The sequence below is a fragment of the Diabrotica virgifera genome, chromosome 3 (assembly GCF_917563875.1).
Source record: "Diabrotica virgifera virgifera chromosome 3, PGI_DIABVI_V3a".
NCBI classification, from domain to species: domain Eukaryota; kingdom Metazoa; phylum Arthropoda; class Insecta; order Coleoptera; family Chrysomelidae; genus Diabrotica; species Diabrotica virgifera.
Window position 1 is genome coordinate 81,953,894 of NC_065445.1, and position 23,148 is coordinate 81,977,041.

General features: G+C 33.5%; 1 protein-coding gene across 1 annotated transcript in view; it reads right to left on the reverse strand.

Annotated features, from left to right (window-relative positions):
* Positions 1-16,389: 16,389 nt before the first annotated feature.
* LOC114336038 (longitudinals lacking protein, isoforms H/M/V) overlaps positions 16,390-23,148 on the reverse strand; it is a 630,205-nt gene continuing 623,446 nt past the window's right edge. Inside the window, exon 5 of the mRNA XM_050646589.1 lies at positions 16,390-16,664. Coding sequence (XP_050502546.1) covers positions 16,429-16,664 — 236 coding nt within the window. The 3' untranslated portion in view covers positions 16,390-16,428. The remainder of the gene's footprint in view (positions 16,665-23,148) is intronic.

Sequence of the window (23,148 nt, forward strand, 5' to 3'; positions counted from 1 at the left end):
TCATTTATTAAAAAAAAAGATATACTATCTTCAAGATTAATGTTTACAAAGTAAAATAGGTAAATATAACAATTCTGTGTACTACGATTCAGGAGATATGACAATTATTTAGCTTCAGAACAAAATTATTTTTCGTTTTTTGCTTCTCCTGAAAAGTTGACTAAATTGACTTATACTTCTTTTACCGAGCACCCTAGATATACTCATTTACCATTCACTCAATTTTTGCCGTAGAAAAATTTTTTTCAAACCAAGTTCTTGGGAATTAAATAACCTACAATTTCATATAAAACATTTTTTGGTATATCTGATGCTAATCTTTCTATTTTGAAGAAAATGGCATTTTTTACCAAACTACAAAAAGTCGTTATTCGCTTTTAACTCTAGTTTTTTAAAAATTAATCATTCTAAGCCAGTCAAACTTTTAAAATCTATTAATAATACATAAATAAAGAAGAATTAATAAGGCCAATGACTAAAAGCAAAGCTAACTTACATTATTATGCTTCCAATTGGATTTCTTCTTTTTTTTTTGAAAAAAATATATTGATTTTTTACCGTAACCTTTTTAATTTTTATCTTAGAAAGTTTGTTAAAAAATAATTTTGTAGATTTTTACAAGATCTATAAGACTCTTAATACCAAATCCTTTTAAAATCCTCAGTCGCAAAAAGTGGTGACTTTGAAAGGGTTGGTAAAGGTGATTTTTGCATGTTATTACAAGTTTTAATTGTCAATAGCTCACTCAATTTTTACCGTAGAGACATTTTTTGCAAACTATGTTCTTGGAAATTAAATAAGCTACAATTTTATATTTAAATATTTTTTGTATCTCTGATGATAATCTTTCTATTCTGAAGAAAAGGGAATTTTTTACCAAACTTCAAAAATTCGATATTTGCTTTTGACTCCATTTTTTTTAAAACTAATCATTCTAAACCAGTTAAACACTTCTAGAACCTATTAATAACACATAAGTAAAGAAGACGAAATAAGGTCAATGACTAATTTTAATCAGGGTGGTGATTAGGGGTTTGCTTTCGATCACTTTTTCACTGAAAAATATAGGGTCTGACATTCTTTTAATTATAAGCCACCTAAATTTTGAGCTAAAGACTTTTTTATTTCTAAAGATAGATATTTTTAAATACTTCAAATTAGTTTAAACAAGTAATCCTCGAAAAATGCATAGTTTTCCCGCCTTTGACTTTGAAACTACAATATTTAGCATTTGCCGAAGAAGACCTAACATATAATAAAGTATAGCTCGATTACTATTGGTCTTAAAAAAAATTTAAAAAAACGGTTTTGTAGATTTTTTTAAAAGGAATATTTTTGTTAAGCAAAGTTGTTTTGATAAAACAAAAACTTTTTGAGTTATTTGCAGAAAACTGATTAAAAACATTAATTTTTTTAATATAAAACTAACATTTTCGATAGCGAATAAATAGAAAACTATTAATTTTATCAAAAAAATGTATAGAACATTTTTTGCTTAGAATGAATGTTTTTACCAACTTTTGCTGTCAAAATATAATAAAAAATTTTCACCCCCGACATGGGGTGGCAACCACCCCCATGGTAAAAGCGCCTTTTGGCATCATATAGATTTTGATCCTTGGACTATCCACTACTTATTCTCAAATTTTCGAGCAAATCGATCTATTCTGTAAAAATTGGGAGGTTTTCTCCTATTTTAAGCTTCATTACTTGGACTAGATGTCCAACCATGTGTCTGACCCATCTTATCACAAAGTAAATATTACTAATTTTACAGTCCTGTGGAGTTTTACTGTGCTCTCTGTCGTTCTCACTATTATATATATTATTATGTCTCTTTGCCGACGTATAATTTTTAAATACCTGAAGCTCGCATCAACACGGGCTTCGACCTAGTCGTGAGATTTCTCCATCAGAGGGCTATGGAGCGCCAGATGTTGGGTGTCTCCCTGAGGGACCGAATCCCAAACGAAGAAATACGTCGTAGAACAAAAACAATGGACGCCGTCGAAAGAATCCCGTCGATCAAGTGGAATTGGGCAGAACACGTCGCCAGATTGTCAGACAACCGACGGAAAAAACGTATTGTCGAGTGGAGGTCACGAGAAGCAGCACTACGGAGCAGAGGACGACCGCCAACCAGATGGGCTGACGATCTGAAGCGTATTGTCGGCAATTGGATGCAAGCCGCATAAAACAGAGAAAGATGGAAAGAGCTGAGGGAGACCTATGTCCAGTAGTAGGGAGTAGGGTTGATGATGATGAGTAGAGTTGCTTGAGTCCTAATAACAATTGTCTTCTTTGGTTTGCTTAGTTGGCTGTATTTTACTACATTTTATGTAAAATTGATTGGTGTGTGTTGCTTTTTAAACTATTCCTGTTAAATGCATTTCAGTTAGTAAGAAACAAAGTAATTTCAAAAATATATTTATATCAAGTAACAAATGAGACGTAAGTTTTGAGAATAAATGACATTGTCAAAATAAAATGTTATTGACATTTTAGTAATGGTTATTAATTTAGCAGAAAAAAAGAAGAAAGAAAACTAATTTGTAAAAGTAAAAGCAGTTTAGGTTCCTAATTTTTAACGACTTGTCGTTCAATTTTCCATAGACGATATTTAGGTAGACAATTTACTATTTTTATTGGCGATAAGCCACCGTTTTACTTTAAAATAAGTTTTTTTGGCGCTTCCATTTCCTCTTCGGGAATCTTATTTTAAAGTAAAATTGTGGCTTATTCCCTATAAAAATAGTAAATTTTATTAAACTACCACAAGCAAATACCCTCAGAACAATATTTAGGTAGACTTCCCAATTTTAGGAATTTCATACCTTGCCCTAAAAATTTTGACCAAGTAACGATCAACATATTGCAGTGGTTGAGTTTGAGAAGCATTTGACAATGATCTTAAGTTTTGAATAATTGATCCTAAAAACTTTAAGGTCCTTTTGGTTAATAACAACCTCTGCATATTTTTGAAAGAGGGCATAACGGCGATTCCAATATATATGTGTAAATGGCTGGAGATCCAGAGTAGGTACGCATAGGTAACAAATCTCAGAATCGTTCGAAATAAGCAGTGGCCTGAAACAAGGAGATAAGCTGTCACCTCTGCTTTTGAATATAAACCTGGAGGAAGTAATACGAACAGCACAAATTAGAACAGAACTACTGACAGTAAATGGACCAAAATACTACTAGCATACGCGGATGACATTTAGTATAGTAAAATAAGATTACGCTACATGTCAATCAAAATGTAAATTCGTACAGGTTGAAACAAATTTTTATATGAAAGTTTAGGTGAGTAAAAAAGATATTTTCAAGAAAGTATCCAAATCATATAAGGGGATCATTGTTTAAATAATTAAAAAGGGGTCATTTTTGCACAATATTTTCTTTTTTAACTGCTGAGGTAATTTACATTTTAATGAAGGTCTTTAGGTTTTTTTTCTACAAAGCTGAAGGAAAAATCTTTCACCTAAGACTTACTAAGTTAAATTTGACCCCGTATTTATTTAAATAATTATATAAATATATAAAATTTAAAAATTAAATTTGCAAAAAATATAAAAAGATCTATAAATTATTTTATTTAATGGGAGAAGTTGCGCTTTGTTACCAGTATTAAGCAAAAAAAAACATTGGTTAAAAAATATTTATTAATTTATGAGATATTTAATTTGTTTATTAAATTTTACTATATTTTCAATTGTTACCAAAAGAATATAAAGCTGTGTAAAATCTCATTACATTTATTTTTATGTATGTTTTCGATAAATGTATTGATAAATTCAAATTTCAATTTAACTCGCCTCTAAAATGGCATTTGAAAATTGTTTTAATTTGTTTTTTTAATAACGTTGTGGGGATTAAACATTGTGAAATTCTGTTCCTATAATCGGGTTCCTGGGAATTTTTCACTAATTAACAAAATTATTTGTCGTTTTTTCTTCTTCTTTTTTCTTCCTTATAGTAAAAGGTATAGTTTTGCTTAAAGAGGGGGTTTCATTAAGAACGTTCAATCTCACACTTAAATAAAATATGCCTCCTTATTGAGTTTTTTGCTCAGTATTTTAAAACTATTCGACGTATCCTTTTCATGCTTGGTAGAAAGTGTAGGTACTATACAACCTATGAAATTATGTTAAATACAGGTTTCCGGTTATCACCAGAGGCGTATGACAGGGGAAAGCAAATGGTTGACCCTTCCCAAATTCTACGTCGCTGTCGAAATTGCCATTTTAGCGCAATTTTTCGCGATTCCCCAATATTCTCTGTGTACATAACATACTCTTTACTCGTAACGATAAAGTCATTAGTTTTCGAGATATTTGAAGTTAAACATGTAACGGCACAGTTATTTTGATTAATGTTTTGTGCCGCTTAATTTTTAATTTCAAATATCTCGAAAGCTAATGATTTTATCGTTAAAGACTGAAGAGTATCTTATTCATTATTAACGATAAAATCATTAGTTTTCGAGATATTTGAAACTAAAAATTAAGCGGCACAATACATTAATCAAAATAACTAAATAATTGTGCCGTTACATGTATAACTTCAAATATCTCGAAAACTATGTACTTTATCGTTACGAGTGAAGAGGATGATATTTACATAGAGAGTATTGGAGAATCTAAAAATTGTGCTAAAATGGCAATTTCACCAGTGACGTAGAATTTGGGAAGGGTCGACCATTTACTGCCCCCTGTCGTGCGCCTCTGGTAATAGCCGGAAACTTGTATTTAACATAATTTCATGGGGTGTATAGTACTTACCCTACTACGAAGTATGAAAAGGATACGTCGAATAGTTTTAAAATACTGAACAAAAATATTTTTTTAAATTCTTAAATAAAACACCCTGTAACTCAACAAGGAGCCATATTTTATTTAAGTGATTTTGGTTAAATCTTAATATTTTGAGATCTAAAATCTACAACTCAGAGATTAAACATTCTTAATGAAACCCCCTCTATAAGCAAAATTATATCTTTTACTATAAGGAAAAAAAGAAGAAGAAAAATCTGCAAAAAAAAATTGTTGATTAGTGAAAAATTAACAGGAACCCGATTATCGAAACATCATTTCAAAATGTGTAACCCTCGCGACGTTATTAAAAAAAACTATTTATAAACAAATTAGAACAATTTTCAAATTCCTTTTTGGAGGGGATTTAAATTGAAATTTGAATTTATCAATACATTTATCGAAAACATACATAAAAATAAATGTAATGAGATTTTACACAGGTTTATATTCTTTTGGTAACAACTGCGTTTTTGCAATTAAAAATATAGTAACATTTAATAAACAGATTAAATATCTCATAAATTATTAAATATTTTTTAACCAATTTTTTTGCTTAATACTGGCAACATGGCGCAAATTTTTCTATTAAATAAAATAATTTGTAGTGCTTATTTAAAACGCAAAAAATATTTTTTTACAAATTTGATTATTAAATTGTGTATATAATTATTTAAATAATTATGGGGGCCTGGGGGAACAGGCCCCGGCTGATTGCGATATTTTCAGTTTCGATGTTATTTTTTCACTAGGTATTTGAAGGTGAATTCTAGTCTTCCACTCTGTCATTATATGCTGTAAAAAGGTAACTATATTATCATCGACTTTATATATTCTCAATATATCTATAAGCCATTCATGAGGCACTGAATCGAAGGCCTTCTTGCAATCAATGAATTGGAATTCAATTTAGGAATCATTTGGAATCAATTGTAATTTAATTTAATAAGTCTTAGGTAAAAGATTTATTCTTTAGCTTTGCAGAAAAAAATCCTAACGACTTTCATTAAAATGTAAATTACCTCAGCAGTTTTATGTTTAAATGTTTAAAAAAATAAATATTATGCAAAAATTACCCCTTTTTAATTATTTAAACAATGATGCCCTCATATGATTTAGATACTTTTTTGAAAATATCTTTTGTATTCACCTAAACTTTGATATAAAATGTGTTCCAACCTGTATGGAATTACATTTTGATTTTTTTTTATTTTATTAGACTAATTAACATTGTGAGAAACATAGTCACCAATGTGATGGAGACTTTCAATAAATTGGAGGTAGAGGCAAAAAAACTGATATTAGGGTAAATGAAGAGAAAACGAAATATATATGTGCATCAACAGACAGAAGAGACGAGATAGAATAGGGCAATATGTTAGAATAGACCCAATAACTTTGAAAGGATGGATATTTTTAAATATCTGGGAGACCAAACAGATGTATATACAGGGTGAGCCACGCTCAACGGTACGGAGCCTACCGGGGAAACGGCTAAAGATATTAAAAATTCCTTCCGTAGGAATACGTATGTCAGTACCGGCTACAAATTAAAATTTGTGAAATATATACAGGGTGTCCCAATTTAGCGTAATGATATAAAGTTATATATTTTTAAATGGAACAACCTATATTTCACTTTAATTTTGAATTCTACTGAACAAAATAATGTTATTTTATTCAACATTCCCTATACCTATCCTTGACCGATTTCGATTTATTTGGGTTTTTCTGAAAATGTACTATTCGCGAAAGTAATTAATTACACATTATCGCATGAATTTTAATTAACGTATTTTTGTCACTTAATTGTCAACTGTCTATGCTTTACATCAGAATATTTACCATTTGAAACTAATCTACAGAGTGTTCGCAATCTGAAGTGTCAATGCCGTACATTATTTTGTATAATTACTTTCTTAACTTAAATGGGACACCCTGTATTTAACTTTAATTTTGAATTCTAATCAAAAAAATAATATTACTTTATTAAACAATCCCTATACCTATCTTCGATAATTTTCGATTTATTTGCGTTTTTTTGAAAATGCACTATTCTTGAAATTAATTAATTACACTTTATTACATAAAGTTAAACAAAACACACTGGAAAAAATTAATTTACATTAAATGTTCAAAAGGGTGTCCATTTTCTTCAATACATAACCTCACTCTGTGTTCAAAATTTTGTTTTACTTTTCTTAATATTTCTGGAGTAACTGTCGCAAATGCATTACGAATACGCGTTTTCATGTCTTCCGCGGTTGTAGGTGGAGTTTGATAAACCAAACTTTTAATATATCCCAAAAAAAAAGTCCATTGATGTTAACCCAGGTGATCTAGGAGTCCAATTGACAGCACCACCCCTACCTATCCACTTTCCGGGAAATTTTCTGTCTAAATATTCTCTAACATTACGCGTGTAATGTGCTGAAGCACCGTCTAGCTGCAGAAACATTGTTCTTTTAATATTTAAAGGGATATTTTGCAAAAGTATCCAAAAGTCCAAAAACTTTTGTCCATTTAAATGGCCATTAAAAAAATACGGTCCTATCACATGTTCTCCTATTATTCCACCATATACATTAAGGGACCATCGGTTTTGTCTTTCAATACAATTCATGTTGATTTTCCGTATTATAATAGTGAAAGTTATGTCGATTCACGAGTCCATTATTATGGAAAGTAGACTCATGAGTGAATAAAATTTTATCAAAAAAATGTTGATCTGCTCCCGTTTTGTCTAGAAACCATAAACAAAACTCTAACCTACGTTCAAAATCAGTTCCATACAAATGCTGATGCATTTGAATATGGTATGGGTGATATTTACATTTTTTAAGAATTCTGCGTATACTAATTTGGCTTACTTCAATCTTCCTGGCCATCGTCCTTGTACTTGTATGTGGATTCTCAATAACTGATTGAATAACTCCTAATTCGGTATTTTCATCTTCAGTTATGGGATTTATTAATTTTCGTTTAGTATAAACAACACTGCCAGTTTCACGAAACCTTGTTAAGACTCTTTCAAATACTTCTTTACGAGGATGACGTTTTAAGGGAAATCTCTCAGCATAGACCCTTGATGCTAACAAACTGTTTTGATCACATTCACCCAGTATTAAAATCATATTTACTCGGTTGTCAATTGAATAATCTGCCATTTCTATAAATTGAAAGCAATACAGTTAATAGTTTGACTATTAGTTTGACAGCTAGGTACCTTTTGTTTTTGCATGGCATTCTTTATAATGTATAATCAGCTATGTAATTAACGACATTTAATGTTCCAGGTAACATAATGCAAATAGATCTGAAGATACTATAGTTGATTTTTTAACCAAGAGGAGTACACTAAAAAGACAGATTCACACCCAAGAAAGTTACTAGAAAAGTCACCAAATTCATCTTCTTTCGTTGATCATATCACCTTTCGATGATAATCCATACATATTATATGATTATACTAACACATCGCTAAAGAGTTCTAAAAACAACTGTTTTTATATAAAAGTAGACTAGAAATCTAAAAATTGAAGGAATAATGCAGAAAACACAAAAAATCGCCGATATACTTATTTAACCTATAAAATGACAGAAGTACCAAAATTTCATAAATGTCATTAGTGTCAAAATTTAATTACAGTGGAGTAAACTTGCCTGTGGTTGGACCAATTAGAAACAAGCATTACAGCGCGGTTAATTTGAATCACTCCTCTTGGTTAAAAAACAAACAATAGATATTAATATAAAATTTTATAATAGTTTAATTATAATAATTGTTACAGCATTCAAATATAGGGTATTTTCTTTAAGGTAGAACTTTATGTAGTAAAGTATAATTAATTAATTTCAAGGATAGTGCATTTTCAAAAAAATGCAAATAAATCGAAAATTATCAAAGATAGGTATAGGGACTGTTTAATAAAATAATATTATTTTTCTGATTAGAATTCAAAATTAAAGTAAAATACAGGGTGTCCCATTTAAGTTAAGAAAGTAATTATACAAAATATTGTACAGCACTGACACTTCAGATTGCGAACACTCTGTAGATAAGTTTCCTATGGTAATTATTTTGATGTAAAGCACGGACAGTTGACAAATAACTGACAAAAAGACGTTAATTAAAATTCAGGCGATAATGTGTAATTAATTAATTTCGCGAATAGTACATTTTCAGAAAAACCCAAATAAATCGAAATCGGTCAAGGATAGGTATAGGGAATGTTGAATAAAATAACATTATTTTGTTCAGCAGAATTGAAAATTAAAGTTAAATATAGATTGTTCCATTTAAAAATATATAACTTTATATCATTACGCTAAATTGGGACACCCTGTATATATTTCACAAATTTTAATTTGTAGCCGGTACTGACCTACGTATTCCTAGAGAAGGAATTTTTAATATCTTTAGCCGTTTCCCCGGTAGGCTCCGTCCCGTTGAGCGTGGCTCACCCTGTATATATAGTCTCCCCAACACTATTAAATCTAAGAGCCTAACAATAACATCAAAAATCAGAATATATAAAACATTGATTAGACCGGTGCTCATGTATGGGTGTGAAACGTGGACGTTGACCAAAACAATTCAAAGAAAACTTAAGATGTTTTGAGAGAAGAATCCTCAGAAGAATCTTTGGATCTTATCACGACTTTAACCAGTACCGAGGTTTAAGAACAATGGGGCTACCCACTGACCCGTGCTCGAGATGGCAGTCAGCCAAGACCCACCCCTGGTTGTAGTGCTACGAGAAGAAAAGGAAGAAGATTCAAATATCCCCACTTTGTCAGATAAACGTTTGTAGGGTAAAACCTAGGACTTTCTGGCGTGACTTTGGCATTCATTTTTACCTTCCCAGTGGTCACGTTATTGTATACCTAGCTAACATTTTCATTCCTAAAAAAAATTATGTTCCATTAATTATACAAGAAAAACTAAGATGGGCAGGACATCTAGCAATATCACAGCAGAACAACCCTCCTAGAAGAATCCTTATGTCACAACCTGTGGGAAGTGGAAATAGGGGTAGGCCAAAACTCAGATGGAAGGATGGTGTAGATGAGGATGGTAGAAAAACAGGCGCAGCAAACTGGCAACATTTGGCAATGTATAGAACTAACTGGCGTAATAGACTTGGGAAGGTCGAGGTTCTTTTATAGGGCTAGAGCATCATTGATAATGATGAATACAATACTTGAAACTATTTGAAGTTTATTAATGGCAGTAGTCAAGACTCTTGTTATATTTTATATTCTTAAAACTTAAGTCCCATAAACCGTAACATGTAATATTTATAAATATTTCTGCTTGTGGTATTCCAGGAAACATGCCCCCAAGCATAAACCCGGTTTTTCGAAGCATTGAAGACAAGCGTATATAGTGCTTTTTCTGATGGTTTTCGATGAACAGAACCTACACCTTCTTCTCCTCGTCTCACCTCTTCTGTTCTTTGCGGCTATTTTCACGGGTACGTGGCTATTTAATTCCTGCTGCCTTCGTAACTCTAATGCTAAATTTGCGATAGTATCTGCAACAGAAATGAGTAAAGATGCAATGATTGCAGAGTTTGAACCAATTTCAATTGACTTTTATAGCTGTACTGCTTAACTAAAAGACAGTTTTATTAATATATTGTTAATTTCGTCAACAGAGGATAGGATTAGGCCAGGGTAATAAGACAAAAATATACCCTGTTCGTGACACTTCAACAGCCAGGGTACTGAAGCGTTTTTTCGACAGGTAATACCTATAAGAACAAATTGTAACTATTTCAAGCGAGGATCTGGCGGCCACTTTTTCCTTTTTTTTTCAAATTAATGAAAAACAGTAAGACTTTTTTAAACTGGTTTTCTTAGTACAAACATCTTCGAGAGAATGGAAAAAGCTTTAAAAAATTTTAATATACTCATTTATTGTTAACATAATATGCGAAAAAAGGTCGAAGTTAAAAAAAATTAATTTCGCGATAACTATTGTAAAAATAAGTTTACAGCTTTGAAACTTTTGTCAGATGAGGGTTCTTTGGTGCTTAATATAAATATGTGACAAACATTTTCAAAGCGATTCATTCAATTGTTTAAATTTTATTCAAATTGTTTATACCAGAGAGCTTTGTTTGCAATAATATAAGTTAGAAAAAAAAGTAATGTTATAACCATTTTACAGGTGTCAAATGAAAAAACATGAGCTAAACTTTCAAATTGGTTTAAAAAAGTGAATAAAAAAAGCATTTATTAGTAATAAATAATTATGCAAAAGTATCGTCAATTTTTCCTTATACACTATTTTAATATTTTTTTTCAAAAATATCTATTTTTACTGTGTTTTAGCTGCACAACTACCAAGTAATGTTATGTATACATATGATAATTGATGAAAAATTGTAATAAATGTATATAATTTATTACAGTACAGTGCGGTGGAATAAGTGTTGCTCCCCCATGTTAACTTGTTTATTTTAACAATATAAGCAAAACGCTCGGACAGGTCGATTTTTAAACTAATCATAGTATATCATAGCGTCAACGTTTAGAACTTTACGCGATCCCTCTTCAGGTGACAGGCATAACTTTGATTTTTTTAAATGGTAAAGTACATCATGTGACACCTCATTTAACAGCTTTTAAAATACTGATTTTAAAACTGTATAATACTTTAATCCTTTTTAAGATCGCAGGCCCAAAATTTCGGTCGAACTCTTTTTAAACGCATTTATTTTTTTCGAATTCTGAGAAAACTAATAAGTATTTTTGAAAAATTTAAACGCAGAATGAAAGATTAGATTATTACCGAGGGCTGACAGTCCCTTAGAATAAACAAAAAGTTTCTTTTGAATGATATATTTGAAATTAAAAATCACACTAAATTTTCTCTTTTTTCCACCACTGTGACTTATTAAAATAAACATTATAGGAGTTCTCAGGGACTTTGGACCATCGAAAATACTATAATATTTCATTCTGCGTTTAAATTTTTCAAAAATATTTATTAGTTTTTTCAGGATTCGAAAAAATGATTGCATTTAGAAAGAATTCGACCGAAATTTTGCGCCTACGCTCTCAAACAGGATTAAAGTATTATACATTTTTGAACTCAGTATTTTAACAGCTTTTAAATGAGGTGTCACATGATGTACTTTCCCATTTAAAAAAATCAAAGTTATGGCTGTCACCTGAAGAGGGATCGCGTAAAGTTCGAAACGTTGATTCTATAATATACTATGGTAAGTTTAAAAATCGACCTGTCCGAGCGTTTTGCTTATATTCTTAAAATAAACAAGTTAACAGGGGGGGGGGCAACACTTATTCCACCGCACTGTATAAAAAAATAAAAAGTTTATAAGGAAAAATTGACCACACTTTTGCATAATTATTGATTACTAATAAACGCATTTTTATTCACTTTTTTTAAACCTATTTGAAAGTTTAGCTCATGATCTTTCATTTTTGACACCTGTAGAATGGTTCTAACATTATTTTTTTCCGATTTTGAATAAAATTTAAACAATTGAATGAACCGCTTTGAAATTTTTCTCACATTTTAAGCACCAAAGAACCCTCATTTGACAAAAATTTCAAAACTGTACACTAATTTTTATAATAGTTATAGCCAAATTAATTTTAAATGAGTATATTAAGCTTTGTATTACACCATTTTAAAGCTTTTTCCATTATCTCGAAGATGTTTATACTAAGAAAACCATAAGTCTTACTGTTTTTGAGAAAGGCCGTTTTTTGACACCAAATTGTTTATAAATAAAAATGGCCGCCAGATCCTACGCAGGAAATAGTTACAATTTGTTCTTATAGGTATTACCTGTCGAAAAAAAAAAGTTTCAGTACCCTGGCTGTTGAAGTGTCATGGAAAAACCTTACTCTGGACTAGATAGCATAGTAATAAAATAAAGATAAGGTCCTAGAATCTTGTAAACATAGATTTGATAGAGGCATTTAAAAGAAGCATAGACTAAATTGTAGCATTCGAGCGACAAAATGGAAAGACAAAAAAGAAATGACTAAGTAATAAATAAAAATTCTGATACATACAAAAAGCAACACTAAAAAATGAATTGGTATAATTATTGTTGATAGAAAATAAAAGGTAAAATTGCAGCCATTGAACAAATGACATGTATGTACTGCGCGACATTGCTGAATATTTAAAGAAGGTGACAAAAGGCTGCAGGAAGAAATTACTGAGTTAATACAAACATGAAGTATGAATGAAAGAACAAATGGCTATGTAATGAAAGTAAGCTGTCCTAGTGCCATAACACAAAAAGGGGGACATTGCACAATGTACATAAAAACTATAAGGAGATAGGACCTACAATTTATACATCAGAGAGGTGGCGGTGATTACGATGATGCGATTGCGCTCAACGGGTGTAAACCTAGATGTAGGAATAGAACATTGAGATGTCTCTTCTGGAGGGGAGAGCTGGAGACGCTACCCCTGCTACATGCAGACCGCGACTCAATTAAACCGACTACCAAACCGAAACAATACAAGATAGGGAGTCAAACGTGGCAAATGCATATTGCATATACATAATGGCTAAAAGATAGAAGAAGGCTCAGAATGCGGAATATACTCCAGATGGCTGAATCATGGACCTTGAACGAGGATATGTGCCGAAAGTTGAAAGCATTTGAGATGTGGCAATATCGGAGAGTTCTTAAAATCCCATGGACTGATCGGGTCACAAATGAGGAGGTCCTTAGAAGAATGAAGAAGAACCGAGAGGTAATGACCACCATCAAATCTCGAAAGTTGGAATACTTTGGACAGGGTCCGACATGAAAAACTAATAGAATTATTGAAAAACAGAGATATAGACAGACGAGATTTACGAATTATCATCAATCTGTATTGGAATCAAAAGGCCAATATAAAGATAGAAGAACAAGGATCCGAGAATGTTGATATAAAGAGAGGAGTAAGACAGGGTTGTGTTCTGTCGCCGCTACTGACGGCTTCACTGAAACCTGTACAGTGAAGCCATATTTCAGGAAGCGATAGCGGAGCTAAGTGATGGAATCTCTATAAACGGAAGAATAGTAAATAACATAAGTGATGACACCGTTATAATGGCAGACACCCTGGAATCGCTACAAGAATTGCTAAATAGAATTAAAGATTATTGCATTCGATACGGACAAAAAATAAACAAGAAAAAAACTAAATTTATGATTGTCTCAAAAACAGAACATGGAAATGAAAGGTTAATGATATAGCAAATGCAAATAGAACAAGTTAAAAAAAAACAAATATCTGGGAACCTGGGTTGATGACAAAAATGACCAAAGCAAAGAAATTAAAGTCCGAATTGAAACTGCAAGGCAACCATTTATAAAAATAAAGACACTGCTTACAAACAATGAGTTGCCTCTCAGATTGAGAGCTCTAAGATGCTACATATTTTCTATATTGCTATACGGAATGAAAGCTTGGACATTGAAGAGACAACACATAAGAAGAATAGAAGCATTCGAAATGTGGTGTTACAGAAGAATATTGAAAATTCAGTGGGTTCAAAGGATTACCAATGTTGAAGTGCTACGACGTTTAAATAAGGAGTTAGAAATTATGAAAAGTATAAAAACTAGAAAACTGGAATATTTGGGTCACATTACCAGAGGAGAACTGAGAATTATTATGCAAGGAAGGATCCAAGGAAGAAGAAGCATAGGAAGAAGACGCACCTCCTGGCTGAGGAACCTTAGAGAATGATTTAACTGTAGTTCATTACAACTATTCAGAGCAGCAGCCAACAAAGTGACCATAACAATTATGATATCCAACCTCCGATAGGAGAGGGGACTTTAAGAAGAAGAAGGACACATTATGCGAAATGAATCCAGATATGCCCTCCTACAAGCCATCCTGCAAGGAAAAATATTTGGAAAGGGAGGTCCAGGAAGAAGAAGAACATCCTGGTTAAAGAACCTCAGAACCTGGTTCAAACACAACATCTGTGCAGTTCCACACACTGAGGCAGACACACCTCTATGCAGGAATTGTGAACGAGATGACGAAGGTGTCGAGTATGTCCTATGTGAATGCCAGGAGTTATCCTCAATACAAGATTATGCATTGGGCGAGCACTGGCTTACACCTGCCGACATAAGGGGATGTCCCCTCTGGCGATTTGTTCAGCTTCCTGAAAATGGCAGGATGGACACTGAGTTAAGCGATGAGCTAAATAATGCAAAAAGCAAAAAAACCACTCAACGCAACGTGAAATAGCGAAATTTCTCTAAAAACTTGTTAGTTATGATCCTTAAGCTAATAACGAACCCTATATTTATAGCCCCTGAGGAGTGGCGCGTTTTTTTCCGTGAATTGTGGGTCAAATGACATGGTTCAAAGGAGTTTAACATACAGGTACTACAGTACCTGGCCAAATTATTAGGCTAAGCAAGGAAAAATTTACTATATGAAGTTATTTCTCTCATGATTATGAATATATTTGAAAAAATATTGTTTTGTTCCTTTTTTGTGAATATTAACTCTTAAGGTGCGGATCCATTAGGCTCACTGCTCCGCGCTCGTTGCAACTGTTCCAATGATACGGCATGCGCTCCTTTACATATTAAGGTGCGTATCCATGAGGTTAGCCGCACCACGCTCCTGCTCCACATAGTGGATACGTTGGCGCTCCTGGACCATGCAACAGTGCGCGCTCCGGTTCGGCGCTCCAATCGGTGGCGGTTTATATGTGGAGGAGCGCATGCCGTATTGATTAGAGCAGTTGCAGGGAGCGCGGAGCAGCAAACCTAATGGATATGCACCTTAAAGTTAATACATATTCACAAAAAATGAACAAAACGGTATTTTTAAAATATTCATAATCATGAGAGAAATAACTTTATATAGTAAATTTTTATTTGCTTGGCCTAATAATTTGGCCAGGTACTGTAAGGCGTCCACCCTTGCGACAGAGCTAGGGCACAGTATAAAGAGGGACAGTAGAACTACTCTCCGAATAATTGGAATAATTAAAGTAAAATGTTTCAACGCGCATGGCGACCGCGCAAGGTTCTCAGTCGCTAGACCACCACTCTTGCATTGCTAGTAGCGTAGAAACGTACGGGTTTTAACAGGAAAAACCCGCATCCATGGTGCGGTATGGTGAATTACCAATTGCGTACTGCCGGTATTATTTCTTGAGATCAAAGTTCCGACATAAAAGAGGTTTTACTGTCCCTTTTGAATTAACCAACTTAATAAAATTTTAACCACCGACACTGGTAGTGTGCCGTAAAGATTTTTATCATTGTATGAATTAACCTACTTAATAAAATTTCAACCACCCACACTGGTGATGTACCGTACATACTCTGAGTCCGATCGATTTTATCAAAAAGTAAATATTTATTAATTGCATAGTAACATGGGATGCAAACCGTGTCCTCTTTCCTTTTCACTATTACATATTTTCTATTTCACTTTGCCGACGTTTAAATTGGTGAAAAACTGGTGAAGCGCGCCTCAATACACTCTGTTGGTCCGGAGCTTTAGATTGTATCACATAAAATCAGTAGTTCAAATAAAAAAATAAAAGAAGCCATTTCTTAAATTTATTCAAAACTAAATGAAAAATTATACAATTATTTGCCTATGATACTCAAAAAAGCAGGCTCCAGGACACAACCCAGGTTTTTCTATACATTGAGCGCATTCATAAATACTAAGTTTTCTAATATGCTTCGCCGAGCATGTTCGACACCTTTTTCTCTTCCTTCGCTCATCTTTTGATTTTGAGAGTATTTTCACGGGTACGTGGGTACTGAAGGTCTCATGCATTCGTAACTTTTCTGTTAATTCCATAATGATCTCTGTAACAGAAATTAGTAAGCATTTAGTGTTACAAAACCAGAACTAGAACCCGAACCGATTTCCCATAAGTTTTCCAATTTCTAAAACATTATTTTTTACATTTTTGTTGTTATTACACTAGACTCAGGAGTGGCCAAATTGTGGCTCTTTGAAGGATTATCTGTGGCTCTCAATAAGTGTATCTAAATTACTTTTAATTTTTGTGTTTCAAAATGTCTTAAATTATTGACAACAAATATAAAAGACTAAATGTAACGGCAAGACTTAGACAAGGTAATAAGTAAAATAATAGACAGCAAGACTTAGACAAGGTAATAATGTAATAAGTAAAATATCATCTGAGTTGACACGGCGATTTGCGAATCGAGGATTAAAATTATTTTTGGCCTTTGCTGATGATCTACAAGAGACGTGAGAGAGGTGTGCAGTCGCTCATTCTACAAGAGACGTGAGAGAGGTGTTTTCACAACTCGAGGAAGAAACAGGTAGTCTGAAGAAACCACATTATAATATACATAAAGTAATTTTATTATATAATTATTATTATTATTTTTAATTAATTCTGAGGCACTTTTAACTGGCATGTGATCAGCCCAAAATCACATTATAATATCATACGGATACGTACAGATTTGATACGACAAATCTGGTTCGGACGAACCAAATCTCTGAGAGACCACTGACCAACATACCAAACACACGAATCAGATCTGCATGCCTGGCTCGACGAATCAAATTCGCAAGTTAGTGGAGTAAAATCTTACATTTTAAGCGGATTTGATCTGGCTCGTGGTGTTTTCATCGAGATAAAAGAACTAAGTAAGGACTGACATTTTAAAAATGTTTTCTGAAAATAACAAACGTAAAGCAATAGCTTGTACCGGAGTTTTGATTATAAATGAATATTTACACAACAAAAGAGTGAGAAAAGCTTGGGTAAAAAAGTGGTTATTAGGACGATACGATTTTAGTCATAATAATTATTATGTCTCTAATGAGAGAGCTGCGGGAAAATGATCCAAATAATTTTCGAAACTATAGAAGAATGGACGAAAATTCAGCGTCGTATTCTTTAGTTTTCATATGTTTGTTTGTATATTCCTTGCTGTTGATTTTCCATACGCAAGGATGGTTACGATTTCTATTAATTCTGATAAAATCTCTTTTGTCCACTCTGCCATGGTAATCGAAACTCATATTGTTCGTAAAAGATGGTTTTGCTTGTTTTCGATTCAGAGGGATGCCCAATCGCTGGACAGCTGTTTCCACCATTTCAGGCTTTATCAACAGCGCTAGCGTATACTCCTCTTATTGAAAAACAGCTCAACCATCAATTTAAGGGGAATTTGAAAAATCATTCAAATTCCCATTGGGACGCGATCCAGCGACATCTCTTAACAAATTGAAGAGTCTCAGATGCAGAATCCACCAGTTTAATAAAATTAAAATGGTAAATAGTTATTTAAATCTGAAACTTTTCGTGTTGAAAGTTGTTTCTGGTACATCCTTAATCTGCGACTTTTACAATTTATAATTTATTTTTTTTATTTATTTATTTGGATAAAGACTGATATTTAATGGATAAAGATTGAGATTTAATGGATAAAGACTGTCGAAAACCTTGACTTCAAAAAATCAAGCCGGCAGGCATGGTCCTTGTTGCGGAAAATTGGAGGAGCTAACCAGCTGGAATCCAGAGAGTCTAAAATGTCTCCTAACAAGGTTGCCTCCCATATAGTATCTCTATACAGAGCTCCACGAGATCGAACACATACTACCAACGTGAAAAGAGACTTAAGGGCATTAAAACAAATGAACAGAACGAACTCCGAATATTCAGCAAGAATACTTATTTCTGAAATCACACATGCGCTGAAAGAAATGAAATCAGGTAAAGCACCTGGCTTTGATGGTATCCATCCAGAGTTCTTGATACACAGTGGTGCATACACGAAACAGTGGCTTGCAATGTTCTTTAATGATATACTTCAGTCAGGTAACATTCCTTTCTCACTTAAGCGAACAAAAATAATTGCAATTCCGAAACCGGGCAAATCAAACGATAAGCCAGAAAACTACCGCCCCATAGCTCTACTCAGCATGGTATATAAACTATTAGAAAAGCTTCTCCTCAACAGAATTAGTCACAGGATACTAGAAAATGTCCCCATTGAACAAGCTGGCTTCCGCCCTCATCGAAGCTGTACGGACCAAGTGCTGTCATTAACAACTTTTATAGAAGCTAGTTTTCAAAAGAAACAAAAGACAGCAACAGTATTTATAGATCTAACAGCAGCATATGATACTGTTTGGAGACAGGGATTAATATATAAACTGGCCCGCATTATCCCCTGCAGAAAGATAATTAACCTCATTGACAACATGCTGACCAACAGAGCCTTCCAGGTTATAATGGGAAAGGAGACGAGTAGACAGATGAAACTTAACAATGGTCTTCCACAGGGTTCTGTCCTTGCCCCTTTACTTTTCAGCCTCTATATTGCTGACATGCCTGAAACCGAATCTCGGAAGTTTGGATATGCTGACGACTGGACCCTTGCAACAAGCCACCAATCTTTAGAAACTACAGAAATCACTCTCACGAATGACTTATCCATCCTCAGCGAATACCTTAAGAAATGGAGACTACAGCCAAGTACTACAAAAACTGAAGTATCAGCTTTTCATCTAAACAACAAGTTGGCAAACAGAGAATTGCGAGTGTATTTTAATAACAAGCTGTTAAAACACAATAAATACCCGAAATAGCTTGGGGTTACTCTAGACAGAACGCTCACATTCAGAGAACACCTGACGAAAACAGCAGCAAAATTGAAAACACGCAACAATATAATACAGAAACTATGCGGCACTACATGGGGGTCCACAGCATCAACATTAAGATCCTCTGCTCTTGGCCTGATATATCCGGTGGCAGAATACTGTGCTCCAGTGTGGCTAAATAGCAGGCATACCCACCTGGTCGACACCCAACTAAACCGTACTATGCGTATGATAACAGGCACAATTAAGCCCACCCCTACAATGTGGCTACCTACCCTTAGTAATATAGCACCACCCAACCTACGCCGCGAACATGCATTGGTTAAAGAATATAACAAAATAATGGACAGTCGCCAGCTTCTAGTCCACAACGACATCCCCGATATTCTTGGAAACCGTCTCCTATCCAGGTTACCACCTCTACAATCTGCTCAAGCGCTGCAGCAATCCAACTTTGATTTAAATACCCGATGGAGAGAAGATTGGGAAAGTAGGACAGATCCGCATTACCATAGTCTACCGGACATCATAGGGAAACCTGGCGAATTTGAACGTCCCCGTAAGATTTGGGCAGCCCTTAATCGAATTCGAACAAACTGTGGAAGATGCGCCGACTCCCTCCACAGATGGGGTAAACTCCCCTCGCCTTCTTGTGACTGCGGCGCTGCAAGACAGACGATCAGTCACATTGTTCAGGACTGCCCACGCAGAGCATACACAGGCGACCCTATAGACTTTGTAATGGCAACCGAAGGGTCAATCGAATATATAAAAAAATTGGACATATGTTTGTGATGCATTGTATAATGCATAAATCTAAATATATTCTGTGATATACTAAGCCATACGCTAAATAAATAAACAATTTATAAGACCGCAGACGATGAATATAGAAAACGAAAAGGACTCCTTGCAATCACATTCCGTTTTCATTCGTCTAGGAAAAGGACAGAAAGAAACTTTCTAGTACGCTGATGATGAAGCTTGAAATGGTGGAAACAGCTGTCCAGAGATTGTGCATCCCTCTGAATCGCAAACAAGCAAAAGCATCTTTTACGTTTCTATCTTTACTCAGATTTGAGTACTAGAAAGTTTCTTTCTGTCCTTTTGCTAGACGAATGAAAACGGAATGTGATTGCAAGGAGTTCTTTTCGTTTTCTATATTCATCGTCTGCGGTCTTATAAATTGTAAGTATAAGTCGCAGATTAAGGACGTACCAGAAAGAACTTTAAACACGAAAAATGTAGCATCACAATTTCCCGCTACAATGTTTTGTTAAAAAATTCATTAATTTTAATCTTATCCCAAGAAAAAATATTTATTTTTCTAATTTATTTTGTGAGTTTATATATCATTAAAATTTCCTAAGCCGTTCCTGTTGGAGGTATATCAGTATTTCACAACATTGAAAAAAGTTAAGAAATTTCCTGTTTATTTGTGTAAGTAAACATTCATTATTCTAGAATGAATCCTCGAAAAGGTTTGGTATTTTTCCCTTAGTTTGAGCGCGAAGCATCGTTTGATATTATTGGTCTGAATTTTGAAAGACCGTTGAGTTGTTGTTGGCGATTGGTTAATATCTCGGTCGAGAAATGCTTCGGCTCGACGCGCGAGTAGAATTTTCGGAAGGTTAGGTACGCCGCTGAAAAGAATAGTTTTAGTTCTAAAAGTGTGTTCGAAGGTTGAACATATCTTTTTAGTAGAACTCAACAGACTCACAAAGAAACGCACTTTGCCGGCTTTAAAATGGTTTTCTTCTTATGGTAGAAGAACTAAAGGATTTGTAACTTGTCAAGGAATATTATTACAATAGTTTCACAGCATTTTACGTGGATATATTCTTGTGAAACAGAATTATTGTGTCGTAGTTATGCCTATGCCGGTAAAGTAGTGTGCGATTCTATGGTTCCAAGCTTCTCCAGTTTTTTATGATGATTTATGGATTTGTTCATGTTTCCTGTAAGAATTCCCGTATTGAAGTACGCCCAGATGATATTATTTGGTATCAACTGTTTCTTGTTTGGTCAAAATTTAATGTCTTCCCTCCCAGCTCCGTCTAGAATGGAAAATTTTGGTTATGTGCGAAGTGACGAATGGATTTTTGTTTTAAAAATGAAGGTATGAATAATGTTTATTTTAAACAATTCACAAGTGGATATTAATTTGGTAAAGGTTTTACATATTTAAATAGTTTGTTTTCAACATGGATTTTATTGTAAAGTAAATGGAATGGCAGTGACTTTTGACAGCCATAAGTCAAATTTTTGTTTTGGTACACTGCTAAAAATAAGGTTAAGAATTGTAAAATCATATATTTGTTTTTATTATTCACTTCTTGTTTGAGAATATGTTTATTCTCAAAGTAAAAATAATAAGGTATAAAGGTTTAAATAAACATTATAAAATGTACACATTTTTATTTCTGTAACCTATGTTTTGGAAAATTATTAACCAGATATCTAATACAAGCGAATTCAGTTTTAGAATAGAAGAAAATGATATGGCATAGAAGCCAATAATGGTAAATAAGTAGCCCAGTTTGACCCAACGAGGAATCTAAGATGAATGTCCCCCAATTTGGTTCCCAAAAGTATAGAATATGTCCAGTAAGTACTCGATACGTGAATTTGAGGATTTTTCAAACGGCGTCCAAATTTCTTTAAATAGTAGGAAGGTCCTCAAGTCTGTGTAAGTATCCTTTGCTTATTTGGTTATTTCATTACTTCATTAAACCCTCTTAAAAATACAGGTAGTGGTTGGAAAAACGCTTCAACTTAGTCTTCTTTAAACCCTCCTACCCCTCCCAACGAACCAACGACCTGCCAACGCACAAAAAATGAGCTGCCGTATGCATGAAGCTTTATGTGTCTGTTCCTTCTACTAGCCCCATTTCGACCCCCCAGTATCTTAGTAGATAGTCTTTCCTTGATCCCATTAGAGCAGACATGTAAAACGCTACAAAAATCTCAGATTTAAATAACTATTTACCATTTTAATTTTATTAAAGTGGTGGATTCTGTATTTAAGACTCTTCAATTTGTCATATTGTTAGTATTTGAATGGCTCGTCACAAGCCCACTAACGGACAAGTCAAAACCTGCAGAATAAATTCTCAGGAATTTTATGACGCGCCGTACTTGGCTCGCGACCAACCATAAGACGTATAGACCAGTCATCAGTGGTAAAAAATTGTAAAACCGTGGAATTTTGAGAATCAACACCGATTTCAATGAAAATTTGGATTTAAGCTCGGTTGACCCCCTTCTTCAAAATCTACCCTATGCCGAACCAGGCTTTTGCCCTGGGGCTAAAAACAACTGCATCTAGGTGAGGAAAATTTTTTCAATCAAAATAGCTATGGAAATCGATCGATTGATCAATTCTGAGTAAATTTTTTTCCATAAAGTTTTTTGCAAAGTTGATACTCTCCAAGTTATTAGCGATTGAAACTATGCATTTTTCATTAAAAAAACTCACGTTTTATAACCGTTTTTCAAGAATAACTTGAAAAATTTTGATTTTATAGAAAAAATCAATAAAAACAAAATTGTAACTAATAAAAAAACAAACACATTCGCATCGGAAAGAGTTATGTAAGCCCAATAACTACTGAGTTATTGATTTTTAAAGGATGGTTATTTTCGAAGAACCTCGAAATGGAGAACCTTCAATCTCAAATAACACGAATGTGTTGCAAT